This window comes from Erigeron canadensis, chromosome 7 (assembly GCF_010389155.1).
Source record: "Erigeron canadensis isolate Cc75 chromosome 7, C_canadensis_v1, whole genome shotgun sequence".
In the NCBI taxonomy this organism is placed as follows: Eukaryota; Viridiplantae; Streptophyta; class Magnoliopsida; order Asterales; family Asteraceae; genus Erigeron; species Erigeron canadensis.
Window position 1 is genome coordinate 25,298,712 of NC_057767.1, and position 15,987 is coordinate 25,314,698.

General features: G+C 36.6%; 1 protein-coding gene across 2 annotated transcripts; it reads left to right on the top strand.

Moving 5' to 3' along the window:
- The first annotated feature begins 8,740 nt into the window (after positions 1–8,740).
- Positions 8,741–13,149, top strand: LOC122607418. Of its 2 annotated transcripts, none has more exons than XM_043780386.1 (10): positions 8,741–8,970; positions 9,417–9,484; positions 9,652–9,721; positions 10,946–10,998; positions 11,081–11,138; positions 11,228–11,420; positions 11,510–11,754; positions 11,839–12,180; positions 12,259–12,357; positions 12,450–13,149. In XM_043780386.1, the coding sequence occupies exons 1-10, from the start codon at positions 8,938–8,940 to the stop codon at positions 12,969–12,971; spliced, it is 1,683 nt and encodes a 560-aa protein (XP_043636321.1). In that variant the 5' UTR covers positions 8,741–8,937; the 3' UTR covers positions 12,972–13,149. The 2 variants fall into 2 exon arrangements, with proteins under 2 accessions (XP_043636321.1, XP_043636322.1); XM_043780387.1 differs by having other exon boundaries at positions 9,420–9,484.
- Positions 13,150–15,987: the final 2,838 nt, after the last annotated feature.

A 15,987-nucleotide genomic window follows, 5' to 3' on the forward strand; every position in this document is an offset into this window, starting at 1 on the left:
TTTTTGCAGATCTTGAGATGGAGGATGACAATGGCAGCGAGTTTGATCCACAAGATTCACATGCTGAAGTTACACTCGCTGCCGCTGAAGAATGTGAAGAAGAAGTTATTGTTGGTGATTTCCTGGATAATGAGTTGGGTTATGTTATCATGGCCTCTTCTCCCAAGCATGATGAAGAGCTCCCTATCTTTTTGGCTGAGATGCCTCCTCTCCCAGCTTCTCTCCAAGGCCTACAGCTAAATTTGATCAAGTAGGTCACTATGGGGATTTCCAAAGTGATGTTTCTAAAGAGGAGTTGACAAGAAGAAAGGACTTGTGCTCAAATCAAAGGATTAGGCCAGGTGCCTATGCTGAAACTGAAGAAGTTGATGATGACATTATTATGGAAGTGCCTCCTCTTCATCATCCAGACTTCTTCAAGATACCATGTGCCAGGTATCCTGTCTCGCTGAAGTCTCTTCAGGTTCCTCTAGCTGATGAGGAACTTCAGACAGCTTTCACTGTTGTCCAAGTACCTGGACTAGATTATGTTGAGACATGCCAACTGCATGAACTTTTGAGGAGAGTGCAAATTTGTCAAAGCCAGGGAAACAAACAAGTCTATTTATATGGGTGGTTGGTTGATCAAGTGGCAAATGTGCACAAGGAAGTACACTTTAAACTCAAGGATGTGGTTGCTGGAAATGATACTATTATTGATGAGCTTGCTGAGCAAAAGGATGTCATCTTTCAAATTACAAAGGCTCAGCATGCTCAAACTCCGTCTCATGAGCGCCTCCTTCATCGAAATCAAAACTTACTTGATGCTAGCATGAAAAGGGTCAGTGTTTCTAACTCTTCCAATTCTGCCTCGCTTGATAACTTAAAAGAACAACTTTCCAAATCATCGATGGCAAATGAAACGCCTGGTCTCTTATCATCGCTTGAACAACTCTCCCAATCCAACATTCTTTTCACCGCTCATCTCAATCAACTCCAACACTCCATAAACTCATTATCTCATAGTCAAAATAACTTTCTCACTACTCTCACAAGTGAAATCTCCTCTCTTAAAACCTCACTTTTCTCCAAGTCTCCCTTCCAGGTCGCTGTTGACAAAAAGGTCCTTGATGAGTCTGTCAGTAGGACCAAGAAACTGGAGGAAGAGGTGGGCAACCTAAAGGGCTTAATGACTGAAATGTTGGGTCTCCTCAAGAAAGAGAAAGTGGAAGTAGCTGGTTCTTATGCTACTTCCAAGGGGGAGAATACTGCTGAGGAAATCCCAACAACCAAAAATGATAAGGTGGAAGATGCTCTCCAAGAACAAAACAATAATGATGATGCTAAGAAGGTTGTAGAACCGGCAACAACTGTTGAGGGGGAGCAAGCTGAAATTGAAAAGAAGGCCGCTGAGGATGTGCCAGCGAGGCCAATAAATGTGTCTTCCTTCAGGCCAACTGATGAGTTCCATGCTGCACTAGTAAAAAGGTTTGCCAGCAAAGACAAGGGCAAAGCAGTTGTGTCTACTCAAAGCAAGCCACTCAAAGTTTCTACATTAGAAAGGGAACAACAAGAAAAACTCATGTCTGGAGCTTTTCCCAAAGCCTCATCTTTCCCACCAACAACTGCCGAACTTACTCCAACAGAGATTGTCATTCAAGAAGAGTTGAAGCAAAAGAAAATTCAAGAAGAGCTCTCTCAAAAGTTCATAAGTGAGCAGATTGTTGGTGAAGAACTTAAGAATGCTGATGAAGAAACAAAAAGACTTGCTCAGCAGTCTGGTGGCTTGGAGGCACTAAGAAAGAAAGAAGAAGAATTCTTTGCTGAGAAGAACAATGCACGACAGACTTATCTTGACTCAAGAGAAAGAAGGCAAAGAAATGAAGAGATCTTGTGGGTCAAGCCTTCTCTTACTCAGCAAGGAATAAATCTTCAAATACAAAGGAAAGGTGTGCCCAGGATGTTTACTCTAAAGAATGTCAAATCAGACACTCTTGGGCCCACTGAATGGATCGAGATCTACAAGCTGATAAAAGACAATAAAACTGTTGTATATGATCCATTACTGAAGATGGCTGGTGACCAGATCAAGTAGACAAGGAGGTTGGAAAAGAAGTACAAGGTTGAAGACTCCTTGCTCAGTGCTGCCAGACATCCATATTCTCCTCCCCCTCAGCAACCTAGAAGTGGTGTCAAGAGGACAACTTCTAGTCAAGTTACTCCCCCCCCCCCCCCCCCCACTATGCTTAGAGCTTTACCAAAATCCGATATTAGGGAGGAATCATCACTCAACCTTTGCTTGCCTTCAAGATTATTGTTTGTGGAAGGATTGTACAGTGAAGATCTGGGAGGTTTCTGCTTTTGTAATGTTCATGGTCATGAACTCTTCTTCAGGACCAGTGAAATTCCCATCGCTCCCTCTGGATTTCTTGTTAAATTAAGAAAGTATTGTTCAAGGACTTCAAACAATCCAAGGTTCATCAAGCTAATTGATCAGGAATTAATGAAGTCCGAAAGGCAAAAGGATAAGGCAGCAAAAATCTGTGTGGAAGTAGATTAATACTTGTAATTTTACTTTGCTGTATTTGTAAATTGTCTGTCATATATAAAATCAGCATTGTACCAAAAATCTCTTGTCAAATATTTGTTAGTGCAAGCCTTTAACTCAGCTAAGTCTCCTCAGCGAATAGGGGGAGATTGTTGAGTTATGGATTCGCTGAGAGACTCAGCAAGTCTCTTCTTCAGCGAGTCCTCCACGAGTAGCTTCTTCAGCGATCTCTCAGTGATCAATACTATCTTCAGTTAAAGGATAAGTTCAATGACTCACCATTATATTTGTAAGTCAAATATGGGCGGGAAGATGAAGATAAGAAGAGTGGTCCTAAAGACACGTGTTGATCAAGAAAATTGAAGACATGTGATCATGTACCAAAACAGTACCTGGGTCTTTCTCTCTCATACCGATTTGGAAACAAACAAGATGAAGACAGAGAACCCTACAGATCTGAGAGATCCACCAATAGATGGTTGACAACCTTGAGGTGTCAACATCTATTGGGTTGTCATGTGATTCCCATCTCTGCCTATATAAGGAATTACTTGACCTAGCCGCAACCCTTGTTGGTGTAGTTCTGCAATTGTCACTTTGTGTGTGTTTCTTATTGTAGAACATTTAAGTTTTTGTGCGTAAAAAACTTAACAAGTATTTCTCAATTTTCTTCTTTGTAAACCAACCATGTATTCACTGTTTAATTAATATACATATAGTTAAACGTGTTTACTTTCTTATCGTGTGTCTTTTGTTTACTCTGTTTTGATTGTTGCAAACTTGGGACTTTCACTTTGAATGAATTGAGGTATAATGTGAGAAGGATGTGGGGAAAATTTGGTTTGGGAGAGATTTTAATGGATAATAATGATATATGTTACTTTAAATTCAAAAGTAGTGAAGGTTTGAATTCTGTTGTGGAGCAAAGTCCCTGGGTGGTGAATGGCAAGCCATTAGTTGTCCAAAAATGGAACTCTGATGTGTGTATTGAGAAAACAGAACCTAATAAGCTTCCTATATGGGTTAAACTTTGTAATGTTCCTCTAGAAGCTTGGAGTTTGAAAGGAATTAGTACCTTGGCTAGTAGGCTTGGAAAACCACTTATGATGGACAATGTGACTGCTTCCATGTGTCATTCTGGTAAGGGAAGAGTTGGTTTTGCTAGAGTATTGATTGAGATTGAGGCAGGTAAAGGAGTGTTGGATCAAATTGAAGATAGTTCATAAGGATGCTAAACATAACATTAAACAGACAAAGTTTGTAACTGTGGAGTATGCTTGGAGGCCTATTGTGTGTAAACATTGTAATGTGTTTGGACATAATGAGGATAATTGTAGGCATGTGTTAAAGAAAAAGGATGTTAAGGAGACTGAAGTTAATGTTGATAAGGAAGTGAAGAGGAGTGTACCAGAGGAGGGAGGTTGGTTTAGGAACAAAAGAGTTGGACAACAGACCAGGAATGTGCAGAAATATTATAAGGAAAAACCTAAGGTTAAGTATAATCCAGTGAATAAGGAAATTAATAAAGATGGTGAATCATCAAAAAGTGTTAGTACTGCTAATAAATATGATGTTTTGGGTACTGAGTATGAAGAAAATAATATTGAGGGTTTGGATTATCTTGGCAAAACAAAGGTGGATTGGTTTGTTAAGATGCATAAAAAACCTTCTGATGAGGAAACTAAAGAGTGGACTACAAGTATGCACAAGTATTTTAAGGCAATATGGGAAGATAAATTGCAGGGTAAGACAAGGAATAATATTGAGGAAGATATTACTGATGTTGGGGATGGTGCTGCTATAGATTTAGTGGCTGATGAGATGAATGGAGGTGATACTCAATTACTTTTTTAATAATGGAGTGCAAATTGAGTGCTCGGAACATTAGACGTATGAATACATCTCTAAAACAAAATGAGGCTATTAAGTTTATAAAGGAGGAGCATCTACAGGTATGTGCTTCCCTTGAAACTTACCTTAAGGTGCATACTGTTAATAAGGTGGGTAATAGAATTTTTAGAAATTGGGATTGGACTTCTAATGTAGAACACAGTTCTACTAGTTGTAGAATTGTATTGGGCTGGGATATTAGTTTGGTTAAGCTAATGGTCTTACATAAAACTAAGCAAGTTGTGTTTTGTGTTATTGAGATTGTGAATAAAAAAAAGAGAGTCTTTTGCAGCATTGTTTATGCTAGTAATAGTGGGCATGAGAGAAGGGAGTTATGGAGAGAGTTGGAAAAACAAAAATTGTTTGTGAACCAACAACCTTGGGTCTTGGTTGGTGATTTTAATGTCATCAAAGATGTGTCTGAGCAGTCTTTTGGAGGTTCTAGTGGAACTCCAAAAATGCAAGAGTTTGCTGACTTAATTAACAGGATAGATGTGGATGCTATTAATAGTAGTGGGTTTAATTACACTTGGACAAAAGCCTTGAAGAATAAACAATGCACTGCCATTAAGAAGTTGGATAGGATTTTGATTAATGATGCCTTCTTAGGCAGATTTAGTATAGCCCATGGGAGGTTCCTACCTTATTCTATCTCTGATCATAGCCCTGCTGTCCTTATTATCAAAGATGGGCTCATTAAAAAGAAAAAATCATTTAGATTCTCTAACTTCATTGCTGATAAGAGTGAGTTCTTGAATTTGGTTAGAAAGGAGTGGGATGATGAGGTTCAGGGGTGTTATATGTACAAATTGGTTAAGAATTTGAAAAAACTGAAGAAACCTTTAAAGAAATTAAGTTGGGAGAAAGGTAATATTTGTAATAGAGTTGAGGCTGCTAAAAAGGAATTAAGAAAATACCAAAAAGCTATAGATGATCAGCCTCATGATGAGCAGATTAGAAGAAAGGCTAGTGAGGCTCTGAATGAATATATGTCTTGTGCTAATGATATGTTAAAGCTCTTGCAGCAAAAAGTAAACATACAGTGGTTAAAAGAAGGTGACAAAAACATTGCTTTTTTTCATAGTATGTTAAGAGCCAAAAGAAATAAGAGTAGAGTAGAGAGTATTAATGATGAGGATGGAAATACTCACGAAGGAGATGAGGTAGCAAAGCAGTTTGTAAAACATTTTGAAAGATTTCTGGGAAAGGTTGACAAGGTGGATAAAGTGGTGGATGTGATCTTTAATAAGATGCTTAGTGAAGAAGATGCTACTGAGATGATTAGACCTGTTACTGATAATGAGATCAAAGAGGTTATTTTTGCTATGGATAGTAATAAAGCACCTGGGCCAGATGGATATACTGCTGCTTTTTTCAAGAAATCTTGGGAGTAAGGACCTAAAGTGTGTTTGGCAGTGAAGGAGTTCTTTAGAAATGACAAATTGCTTGGTGAAATCAATGCAACTATTATTGCCTTAATTCCTAAGGTTAATACTCCTAGTAAAGTTTCTGAATTCAGGCCTATAGCATGCTGTAATGTCATATATAAGTGTATAAGTAAGCTTCTGACTAATAGGATTCAAAAGGGTTAAGTAAGATTGTGAATATTAATCAGAGTGCTTTTGTTCCTGGAAGACATATTCAGGATAATATTTTGATAGCCCAGGAGTTATTAAGGGGTTATAACAGGAAGAATGGGCCAAAAAGGTGTGCTATGAAAATAGACATCCAAAAAGCATATGATACTGTTAGTTGGGAGTTTTTAGAGGATATTTTGAAGAAGTTTGGGTTTCATGATATTATGATTAGCTGGATTATGACATGTGTTAGCTCTACTAAATTTTCTATTTGTTTAAATGGTGAGATTCATGGATATTTCAAGGGAGGTAGAGGGCTTAGACAAGGTGATCCCATCTCACCCTACCTTTTTACCCTGGTTATGGAGGTTTTCAACCTTATCATGTGCAAGAACATAAAGAATTCCAGTGATTTTGGTTATCATTTTGGATGTAAAGATCTTAAACTGTCACATTTATGTTTTGCTGATGACCTACTGGTATTCTGCAAAGAGACTGTTGGATCTCTTAAAGTTATTAAGACTTCTTTGGATGAGTTTGCTAGTGTTTATGGTCTGACTCCCAATCTGGGCAAAAGTATCATTTTCTTTGGAAGTGTGAAGGAGAGGGATAAATATGAATTGCTACAAGTTTTACCCTTTAAGTGTGGAAAACTCCCTGTTAGATATTTGGGGGTTCCTTTGTTGGCCAAGAAGCTGGGGGTTGCTGATTGCAAAGTATTGATTGATAGAGTTAAGTCTAAAGTTGAATGTTAGAAAAATAAAATGCTTTCATATGCTGGGAGAATTCAATTAATTGCATCTGTGTTGTCATCCATGCAATTATATTGGGCTTCTGTGTATATGCTTCCTAATTCTGTCATTAAGAAGATTGAGAAAATTCTTAAAGGTTTTTTGTGGAATGGTGATGGTTCTGCAAAAGGAAAGGCCTTACATTACATTACAATTTAATTTAATTTTATGTTTATTAACATTGCATGAAATAAAATGTGATATATTAAATAAGAATAATTATAATTACTTATTAATCGATTAAGAGTTAAATAATACTGCATACTGTCCAATTGGATATTACTATGGTGGCTCGAATGTTAACGGCTAATTACTAACTACTAACTCGCTGTTCAAAAAAAATTTAATAATAATAAAAAATAATAATAACAATTATATTTTGGATTTTTTATATTATAATATATATATATTCATTATCGATAAATATAGATTTATATATATATATGCTTAAAATACAAGTTATAATTGTTAAAAGTTATTATTTATACTCATATAATATAACTAAACAACATGAACAACTTTTTTAAACAGCCGCACATCGTGCGGGTAAAAAGCCTATTATATTATATATATTATGAGTTTGTGATTATTTGATTATTGCGATATCAAACTATATACTCAAATCCAAACATTATATTCTTGCAACACGTTATGTAGTCGTTGATTATTTGATTATAATATTTCAAAACACATAATCTATTTCTATAACGCAATCACAAACACCCAGGACTAGAGGTATCATATGTAAAGGTCTTATAAATTTATATTTTGTTTTGTATTTCTCTCTTCAACTTTTATATATTTACTTGTAGTTATAGTATTTTATCACTAGTACTTTATAAAAATTATCACTCTCTCCCCTAACACTTTTCAACACTCTCTCATAAAATTGTCCATATGCGAATTGACCATTTTACTTTTAATGAATTAGTTAATTCTCTCTTTTATTCATTAATTTAAATATCTTCACTTATAATACATATAATACCTTTAATAAAAAATTTACAGCATAAACTTATCAACTTTTAAAATAGCTACACTACCCCTTTTACATTAAATATTTTTACAATAATAACTACACCGCCGCCACCCGTCACCCCACCACCACTACCCCTTTTACATTAAATATTATTACAATAATAACTACACCGCCACCACCCGTCACCCCACCACCACTACCAACCACCGCCGCCGACACCATATTGCTGCTACCACCGCCGCCGCCGCATTGTGCGAGTACAATGCTAGTTTTATAAATAAAGTACTGTGAAGAGTTTGCCACGCCTTCTGCGGGCTAACAAACACTTCTTTCCCGTACCGACGTTTGAAGATTTGTGTGGCAAGGCGGTTCGTTTTCTTGCATCTTTGGGTAAGAAGGACAACTAATGATGATGAAGCTATACCCATGGCGGAATAAATTAAGCAGCTGGTGAAATAAATTAAATCGAAGAACAAAATTACGCTTGTTTGACTATGACGGTTTAATTTATATGACTGTGGTCATTTTTCTTTTTCTTTTTTTGAAAAAAGTGATTATACGGTAGTGGAAGTTGATTAGGGCTTTTGGAGACGTGAAACTGAAAATAATATGGAAGCAAATATATAATAATATACGAGTAACAATACTTGCTCTTAACGGTAACTTATTTTCACTTTTTCAAGTTTTTATTTTAATGAAGCTTTTATATAGTTACACAAATTTGATATGCTTTTCCTGTTAAATAAAATGTAAAATATGGTGTGGTGTGGTATTGTTACGGATGTGGTGTGGTAACTAAGTGATATTGTGTGATGCTAACGTGACGTTCCATTACAAATACTCTTGGTCTAACTTGACTTAAACAACCATCCTTGCTAAAAGTTTTGGGGATGTCAATTGAAACTACAAGGATCATTCTTGCATTTACAAGTACTTGTACTAATCATTTTCCTCATATAATATTTAGCTTTTTCACACTGTGATACAGTCTCATAGAAAAAAAAAACAAAGGTCCATATTCAGAGTCACTAGTGATGTATGGTATGAAATCTTTTGAAATTAAGCGGTAATTTGTTTAGGTGGTTTGAAATCTAGTGTTGCCCCTCCAATATTCATTTTGTATATATATTCTTCCAAGTACAACATCATTAACCAACCAACAGGCCAACAGCAATGGATACTAAGCCCCAAAATCTGGCTTCACAGGTAAATTAATTACACCAACTAAACCCTAATTATCTGTATCTGTATCTATAGTTCTATATCTGTATCTATATATTTCTGGATAAGAATCTTTTTAGATACATAAAGTAGTTTAATTTTGACTTTATCATACAATTACAAGTAGAAGTAGATAAAATGTGCCCTAGGGTTTGCCTTATAAGTTACTGTTAAGGTAGATTTTTTAGATTTATGGTGTTGATGATCAGAGCATCAATAAGTTTGGATTTTGACAACCTTGTTTGGAAAACTAGTCTTTGTTTATGAAAGCTTCAGTCTTTCTCCGATACCGAAGTTACCCAAAACAAATAAGTATAAAATGAATGTTCAATTCCCCCGGGCCCTAACTAAGCTTCGCTCTGCTTTTCTTGTTTATCGTTTGTTATGATTTCTTGTGTATTCGAGGGTAAATATTTGATTGATTTGTATAGCAGGCATCAAGTGCTAGTCAAGACGCAGCAGCTGATTGGCAAGAGTTTATAGCTACCGATGGCAGAAGGTGGATCTATCTCTCCCTCGTGTATAAAGTTGTTATATTTAGGATTTACATTTCTAGGTTAACCTATCAAGAGAAGTCCCAACAAGGAAACATGTGTGTGAGAATACTTACATTAGAAATCATCACATTTTAAATTAAGTAACCCTTGGTTTTGCATATCTTTGCAGATATTATTACAACAATAAAACAAAGCAGTCTTCTTGGGAAAAACCCTTCGAGATGATGACACTTCTGGAGGTAAGTATTATTGTTAACACTTAACACCGTCGTAATGGTACCATGTTGTTCAGTAACTCGTTTTACCTGCACAACATATCTTCATTTAATCTGAATTAGATAAACTTGCTTTTTCTTGAAGACTTCAAAATTCTTGTCAACATGAATCGATCAAGTTTTAGTTATATGTGTTTTCCCCTTTTTTTTGTATGTTTCATTTTGTTAAGGCAGGAAACAGTTTATTATCTTATGTTCACTACTGGACCATTGCTTATGTCTTTTTTTCTAGCTAATTATGTTTATAATTTTGAGTAATTGACACTACCTTTCATCTCTGGCTGTTCTATCTTGGTTGCATTACTTTGTAAGTTGTCGATATATAAATTATTTTTATAAGACCGTCTTATGTCCACTGTCCCAAAAGTGATGTAGGGTGCTGCTGCCTGCTTATTATACAAAGTGAATTATAAAGAAAGTTTGATAAAAATTAAATAAAAACCTGAAAGTTTCAGTTGTATGATTGCTGGAATTTGATACATGATCAACAAATATTAAGGTAGTATTCGAGTTTCGTACATAACGATTGAGCTTCAATTTAATTATCAAATATTCAAATTTGGATATTCGCTGAGTCCAGAAAGTCTTTTATTTATGAGGTTAAGAAAAATGTATATGATAATAATTCATGAAAATCTTAATAAACTATAATTGGAATCAAGAACAATGAAGTTTTCTAGATCTCTAATATGGAAAGAGGAATGAACAACTTCCCAATCTCCTAACAGTGGCATAATTATATGGATGATGTAATATGGTTACTTTTTGCCTTTTACCTATGCTTTACTTGTAAAAGATATCTCTTTGTGATTGGTTGATATAATATATATGCTTGCTTCTGTTGAGGATTCAGTGGATCTTACTTGAACATGCTTAAGCATGTCAGTTTATTGAGATATGATGTGGATTTTTGTAGCTCAAAATGGTCATAATGACTTATAGGGTCTGAATCAAAGTCAGATGATTTATAATCTCTTGCAATAAGTTTTTCTACAAATCGAATTGTTTGGTTTTAATAATTGTATTCAGAGGTTTTTTTAACAAAACACTTAAAACTCATCACAGCTTTAGGTCACATTCACTAGCAGTTGGACTTATATGTACATAAATGTTTCAAATCTACTAGATTATTGATATGGACGGGGCATAGTGAGTTGTGATTCATGTTTGTTGTTTTCGGTTTGGCAGAGGGCTGATGCCTCTACTGTTTGGAAAGAGTTCACAACTGCAGAGGGTAAAACGTACGTCTAACCATGCTCTTATACATGTTTAATTTCCGGCCACTGTGTTTCGCGATCTTCATACGTGTTCATACTCATGCAGATACTATTACAACAAGGATACAAAGCAATCTAAATGGAGTATACCCGACGAGTTGAAGGTTTAAATTATAACTTATCACCGTGCTAGTCTTACCAACTACCAGTACAAAAATGGTTTGGCTCTTAACTTTTGTTTCTGTATACGCAGTTGGCTCGTAAGCAGGCTGAAAAAGAAGCTTCTAGAGAGACTCATTCTCCAGCCACTTTAACATCCTCCACATTGGATCAACTTTCGGCCTCTGTTAGCTCTACTAATGACGTTTCAAGCCCTGTAGGGGTTACACCTATAATTCCTGTTGCCAATGAGGTGGCTGAGTCTTCATCTGGATGTGCCGCCAGAGGTCAGAATGATATCTTTTCTTATGTTATTACTTACCTTATCAAAGTTGTGCACTTTTATCTTTAGTAAATTTCTAACTTGATTTTGTAGGTTTGAAGAGAAAGCGTGGGGCCTGCAAGAATCTTAATTTGGAGAAAGCATTGGAAAATAATGATGGTGATCCACTACTTATATCATTTGATATAGATGACCAGAGGACTTATGGGCCAGTTGGGAAAAATGCATCTATGTTTAAAAGTTTGGTCGGGGCTTGGGTGAGGTACGTCCCGTTGTATCATGATTCCTGGGAAAAAGTCCCTGCGGATAAGAAGGACCATCTTTGGCCAACTATAGAGGTTTAGTTAGTTTAATATATATGAATTTGTAATTTGTAAAATATAATATATAATATATTGCTAACTATTACTTATAAATATCAGAGATATTTCGACATGAAACCTTATCTTGATCGCCTGGAAAATGATCCGGTGAGGAAAGGCGTGATAAACGGGGTTCATGCCTATTGTGCCGAAAGATACAGGGGCGCCAAGTATCACTTTAAAAACAAGTGGTTTACAAAAAGAGGGGGTCCGGAAGCTGTACAAGAAATTCGGGCGCAACCCCCACCCCACATGGACATTGAGGAATGGGGTCGGCTTGTGAATTGTTATATGAGCGAGGGGGCTTTGCATAGGTCTGAGGTAAATTCCGGGAACAGGGCACTCCAACAATATATCGGGACACATGGCAGAAAGTCGTTTGCTGAAATTCGCCATGATGTGGTAAGTTGTTTTTATTTGTAAGTCGGGCTATTATTGTATATGTAGATGTGTAGATTTGCTGATGTCATGTGCTTACAGCGCCAACGGACGGGTGAATATCCAACTCTGATCTCAACTTTTGGAGATACGCATATGAGAGATGGGGCCTATGTCGACATGCTGGCTCAACAACAACATGTAACTAATTGATTATACATATATTACTATTAAATTTATATTTACTTATCTTTATATATATCATCAATTATTTTTGTATTGTAACTATACAGGAGCAAATGCAGCAATTATGGGATTCCCAACAAAGTAGTCCAAACCCAATGACAGAAGAAGAGATCATGGAACAAGTCTTGGGAACTCGAGGCGGGCACCATCGTGGACGTGGAAGGATTGTACGGGGTTCATCTTTGGAAACAAGTGCTGGATCACAAGTCAAGGGTGAAACAAGTGCTGGATTACAAGGCAAGGGTGAAACAAGTGATGGATCACAAGGCAAGGGTGTAACAACTGCTGGATCACAAGGCAAGGATGAAACAAGTGATGGATCACAAGGCAAGGGTGTAACAACTGCTGGATCACAAGGCAAGGGTGGACGATGGTTCTCACAGGAAGAGGTTGAGCAAAGGGAGGCACGTTTACGGTCGGAATTGCTCAAGCAAATGGAAGCGCAAATGGAGGCGCGTTTACAAGCTCAAATTAAGGAGCAAATGCAGACCATGTTTGATCAACACATGAGAAGCCAAGGCTTCCATGTCCAACAACCCGTTCCCCAGCCAACTTCGAATCCCCATTAATCACCATTTGATCTTAATGATGAAGACGAAGATGATGAAAAGTAGTGACGTTTCTAGGGAAGATTACCTTAATGTTAAAAATGAAGGTGTGTATCTAGATCTATAAATTATTTACTTGTTTGGTCAAGCACTTATTACTACCTATCTCGTTTAGTAAGAAATGAAAGTATCCCCGTAACAGAACGCATGTTTTACCTGTGGGTACAAAAGTAAGTTTGTGAAGCACACCACTACCACCAAAGATTGTTGCTCATAAACAAAGCATAAAAAAACAAAAAAAAAACTCCTACTCCACTGTAAGAAACATCCAGTTCCGTTTCTGCTTTTAAGATCGACGTCCTTGATCCAATTCTGTTGTGAGAAATCCTTCAAAACAATCTACTCATATTTGTAATTATCATTAAAAGATGAACCTGGTGGATGTCAATTTGGAAAAGGCCACCCCAATCTACCAGTACAATAACAAGCTTTAGATATTCACTACTTTGTTCTGGTCCATTGAGATAATAATTTTCATAATTGTAATCTCTAGATTATCAGCTAATTCCATTCAACATTAACGTCTCCACAGACCATCTCAAAGGAATCTCATTTGCGGGTTGTAGTTTTAAATATGTTTTCATGCTAGGAAACATGATCATGTTGATCCTGTTATTCAAATCCCAAATGGTTGAAAATTGCGATTACAATGCTAAGATCGATGTTTATGATGAGAAAATTAAAAGTTGTGAATAGAGGGTTGTAAATAATAGTACTGTTTCTACTTTGTGCAACAAATAATGTTGTTTCGAGGAATGAAAGAAAGATTCAATCTGCGAATATGATGAAAGTGGAATGCCAAGATAGCTGAGTTTGTAAGAAACGAAGGTGATGTATGACGAATAGGAAAATAGTAAAGAACATCCATGATGGTGGTGGTAGTGAGACGTTCGTGTAGGATGAATCGAGCAGCGATGAACAGTAGAGGCGTTTGACCCGTTTATTACTAGACAACAACATCCTTACAAGTTGAAGAGTTGACTCCTATACCAAAGTGCATAAATAAATAAGTATGGAAATTGCTAAACAAAGTCCTAGGGCTTTATAAAAAAAAAATTGTATGTTTCTAAATCAAAAGCTCACCCTGAATTTTATGGACTTATGGTAAGTGTACAACTATTTTATGCACCTTAACAAAAGCCCTTAAGGCTTCGTTTAACAAAATCCGATAAGTATATATAATATTGACATAATTTGGGTCTGTTTAATTCACGATCAGTGCTAATTAAATAATTCAACAAATTGTCCCTTATTAAATAGTGTACTAACCAAATAATCACAATCAGTGCTAAACAAATTAATTTAAATTATTTAACAGTATATCTATTTCTATATCTATAATGCTGCTATATCACAATCCAAGCTAAAAAACCGTTGTTCATATCCCTTCTAAAAGTTTATGAACTGGCCAGGTTAAGTGGGTCAAAAGAATTCCAATATTGGGCTTAGTACACAATGACGTGGATTCAAGTTTTACTCCCCCAATTGGTGTGCTGCTCTTGCCATTTTCAAAGGACCTTATTATTTGCACTCCTCTTTAGATGCTAGACCACAAAATACTGGACCACAAAATAAATTTGATTGTTTAATATTCCAATGTAACAAACATACACACACACACACACACACACACACCACTCTATCACTCACACCTAATCTATACATTCATCACCCATGGATCTATCTTTATTTCTTTATGTCATCTTATCTAGTCATAACATCATCAACACCACCCATCCAAAACCACCACCACCATCGACAACCAGTTCAAAGAAAACCTGCCGGAGCCGCCACCGGAGCTACCAAAAACCACCGGCGGTCATACCTGGCACCGTTTCTTCATCTGGGTTGGCTTATCTTCCCCTTAGTGTCATGCCCATATCATCAAGATCCGAACTTGATGCGGATTTTTCCGAACACATATCATCCGATGAACTCCTAGATCTAGTGGAATGTTTTTCCGAACACATATCATCCGATGAACTCCTAGATCTAGTCATATGTTTCCCTTTACAACAAATTGGCCATTTTGCTATTTGTGTTTGGAACTTCTTTTTATTGATTGAGACCTTTTTTTTGTTATATTAGAAAATCCGTATACTAATAATACTGTACCACAGACATCAAAAATTTAATTCCATGACCACTCTATATATTGGGTGTTAGGGGTGCAGATAAGATAAAACTTTTCAAAATATGATAAGGTGGATGGGTATGAATTGTGTCTCACGACTGTTACGGCCCAGTGTACCACTCTAGGAAGTATGACGTGGCCGAAGAATGGTCAAATCCACATGGATGCGAGACATGGACTTTGCAAGTATCACAATTACTCGCTCAACGACGCCATGTTGGAAGTCGGACAAAATTTTATCGCGTTTTTTTACGACATGGTCAGTGGAACCGGAATCCACAATCCAACCATTGTCACTACCATTACTTTGCTTACCAGCCATATTAGCCTTACGCAAGTTATTTCCTTCTGTCTTCTCCTCATTCGCACTAAAGTGCTTCATAAGAACTTCATATTGCGCATCTGTGAGTCCGGCTAAGGCTGGTTCCTTCTCCACATGTGCTGCCTTGACATTCGGTTTGTAATTCTTTTTCTTTCCTGGCCACCATTCAGGATATCCAATTATCTCAAAGCAATCTTCACGCTTATGGCCTTCCTTCTTACATTCGCTACATTGCTCAGTCTTTTCTTCCATGTTTCGCCTAGAATCTCTGAAACTTCCTTTATAATTGCGCTGAAAAATCGATGGCTTTTCACGCCACCCTTGTGTCTTGAATGCAGCTGGCTCCACACTTGCTCGTTTGTTTGATGTAATCAGCATTTGTTGTTCTTCTTCGGAGGCAAGACGATATGCCTCTCCAAGAGTGGGTGTCGTTTTCATTGAAAGAACATGAGTTCTTATGGTCGAAAAATCAGCATCTAATCCCATCAGAAACTCGTACAATTGCTCCTTTTCCTTGAAAT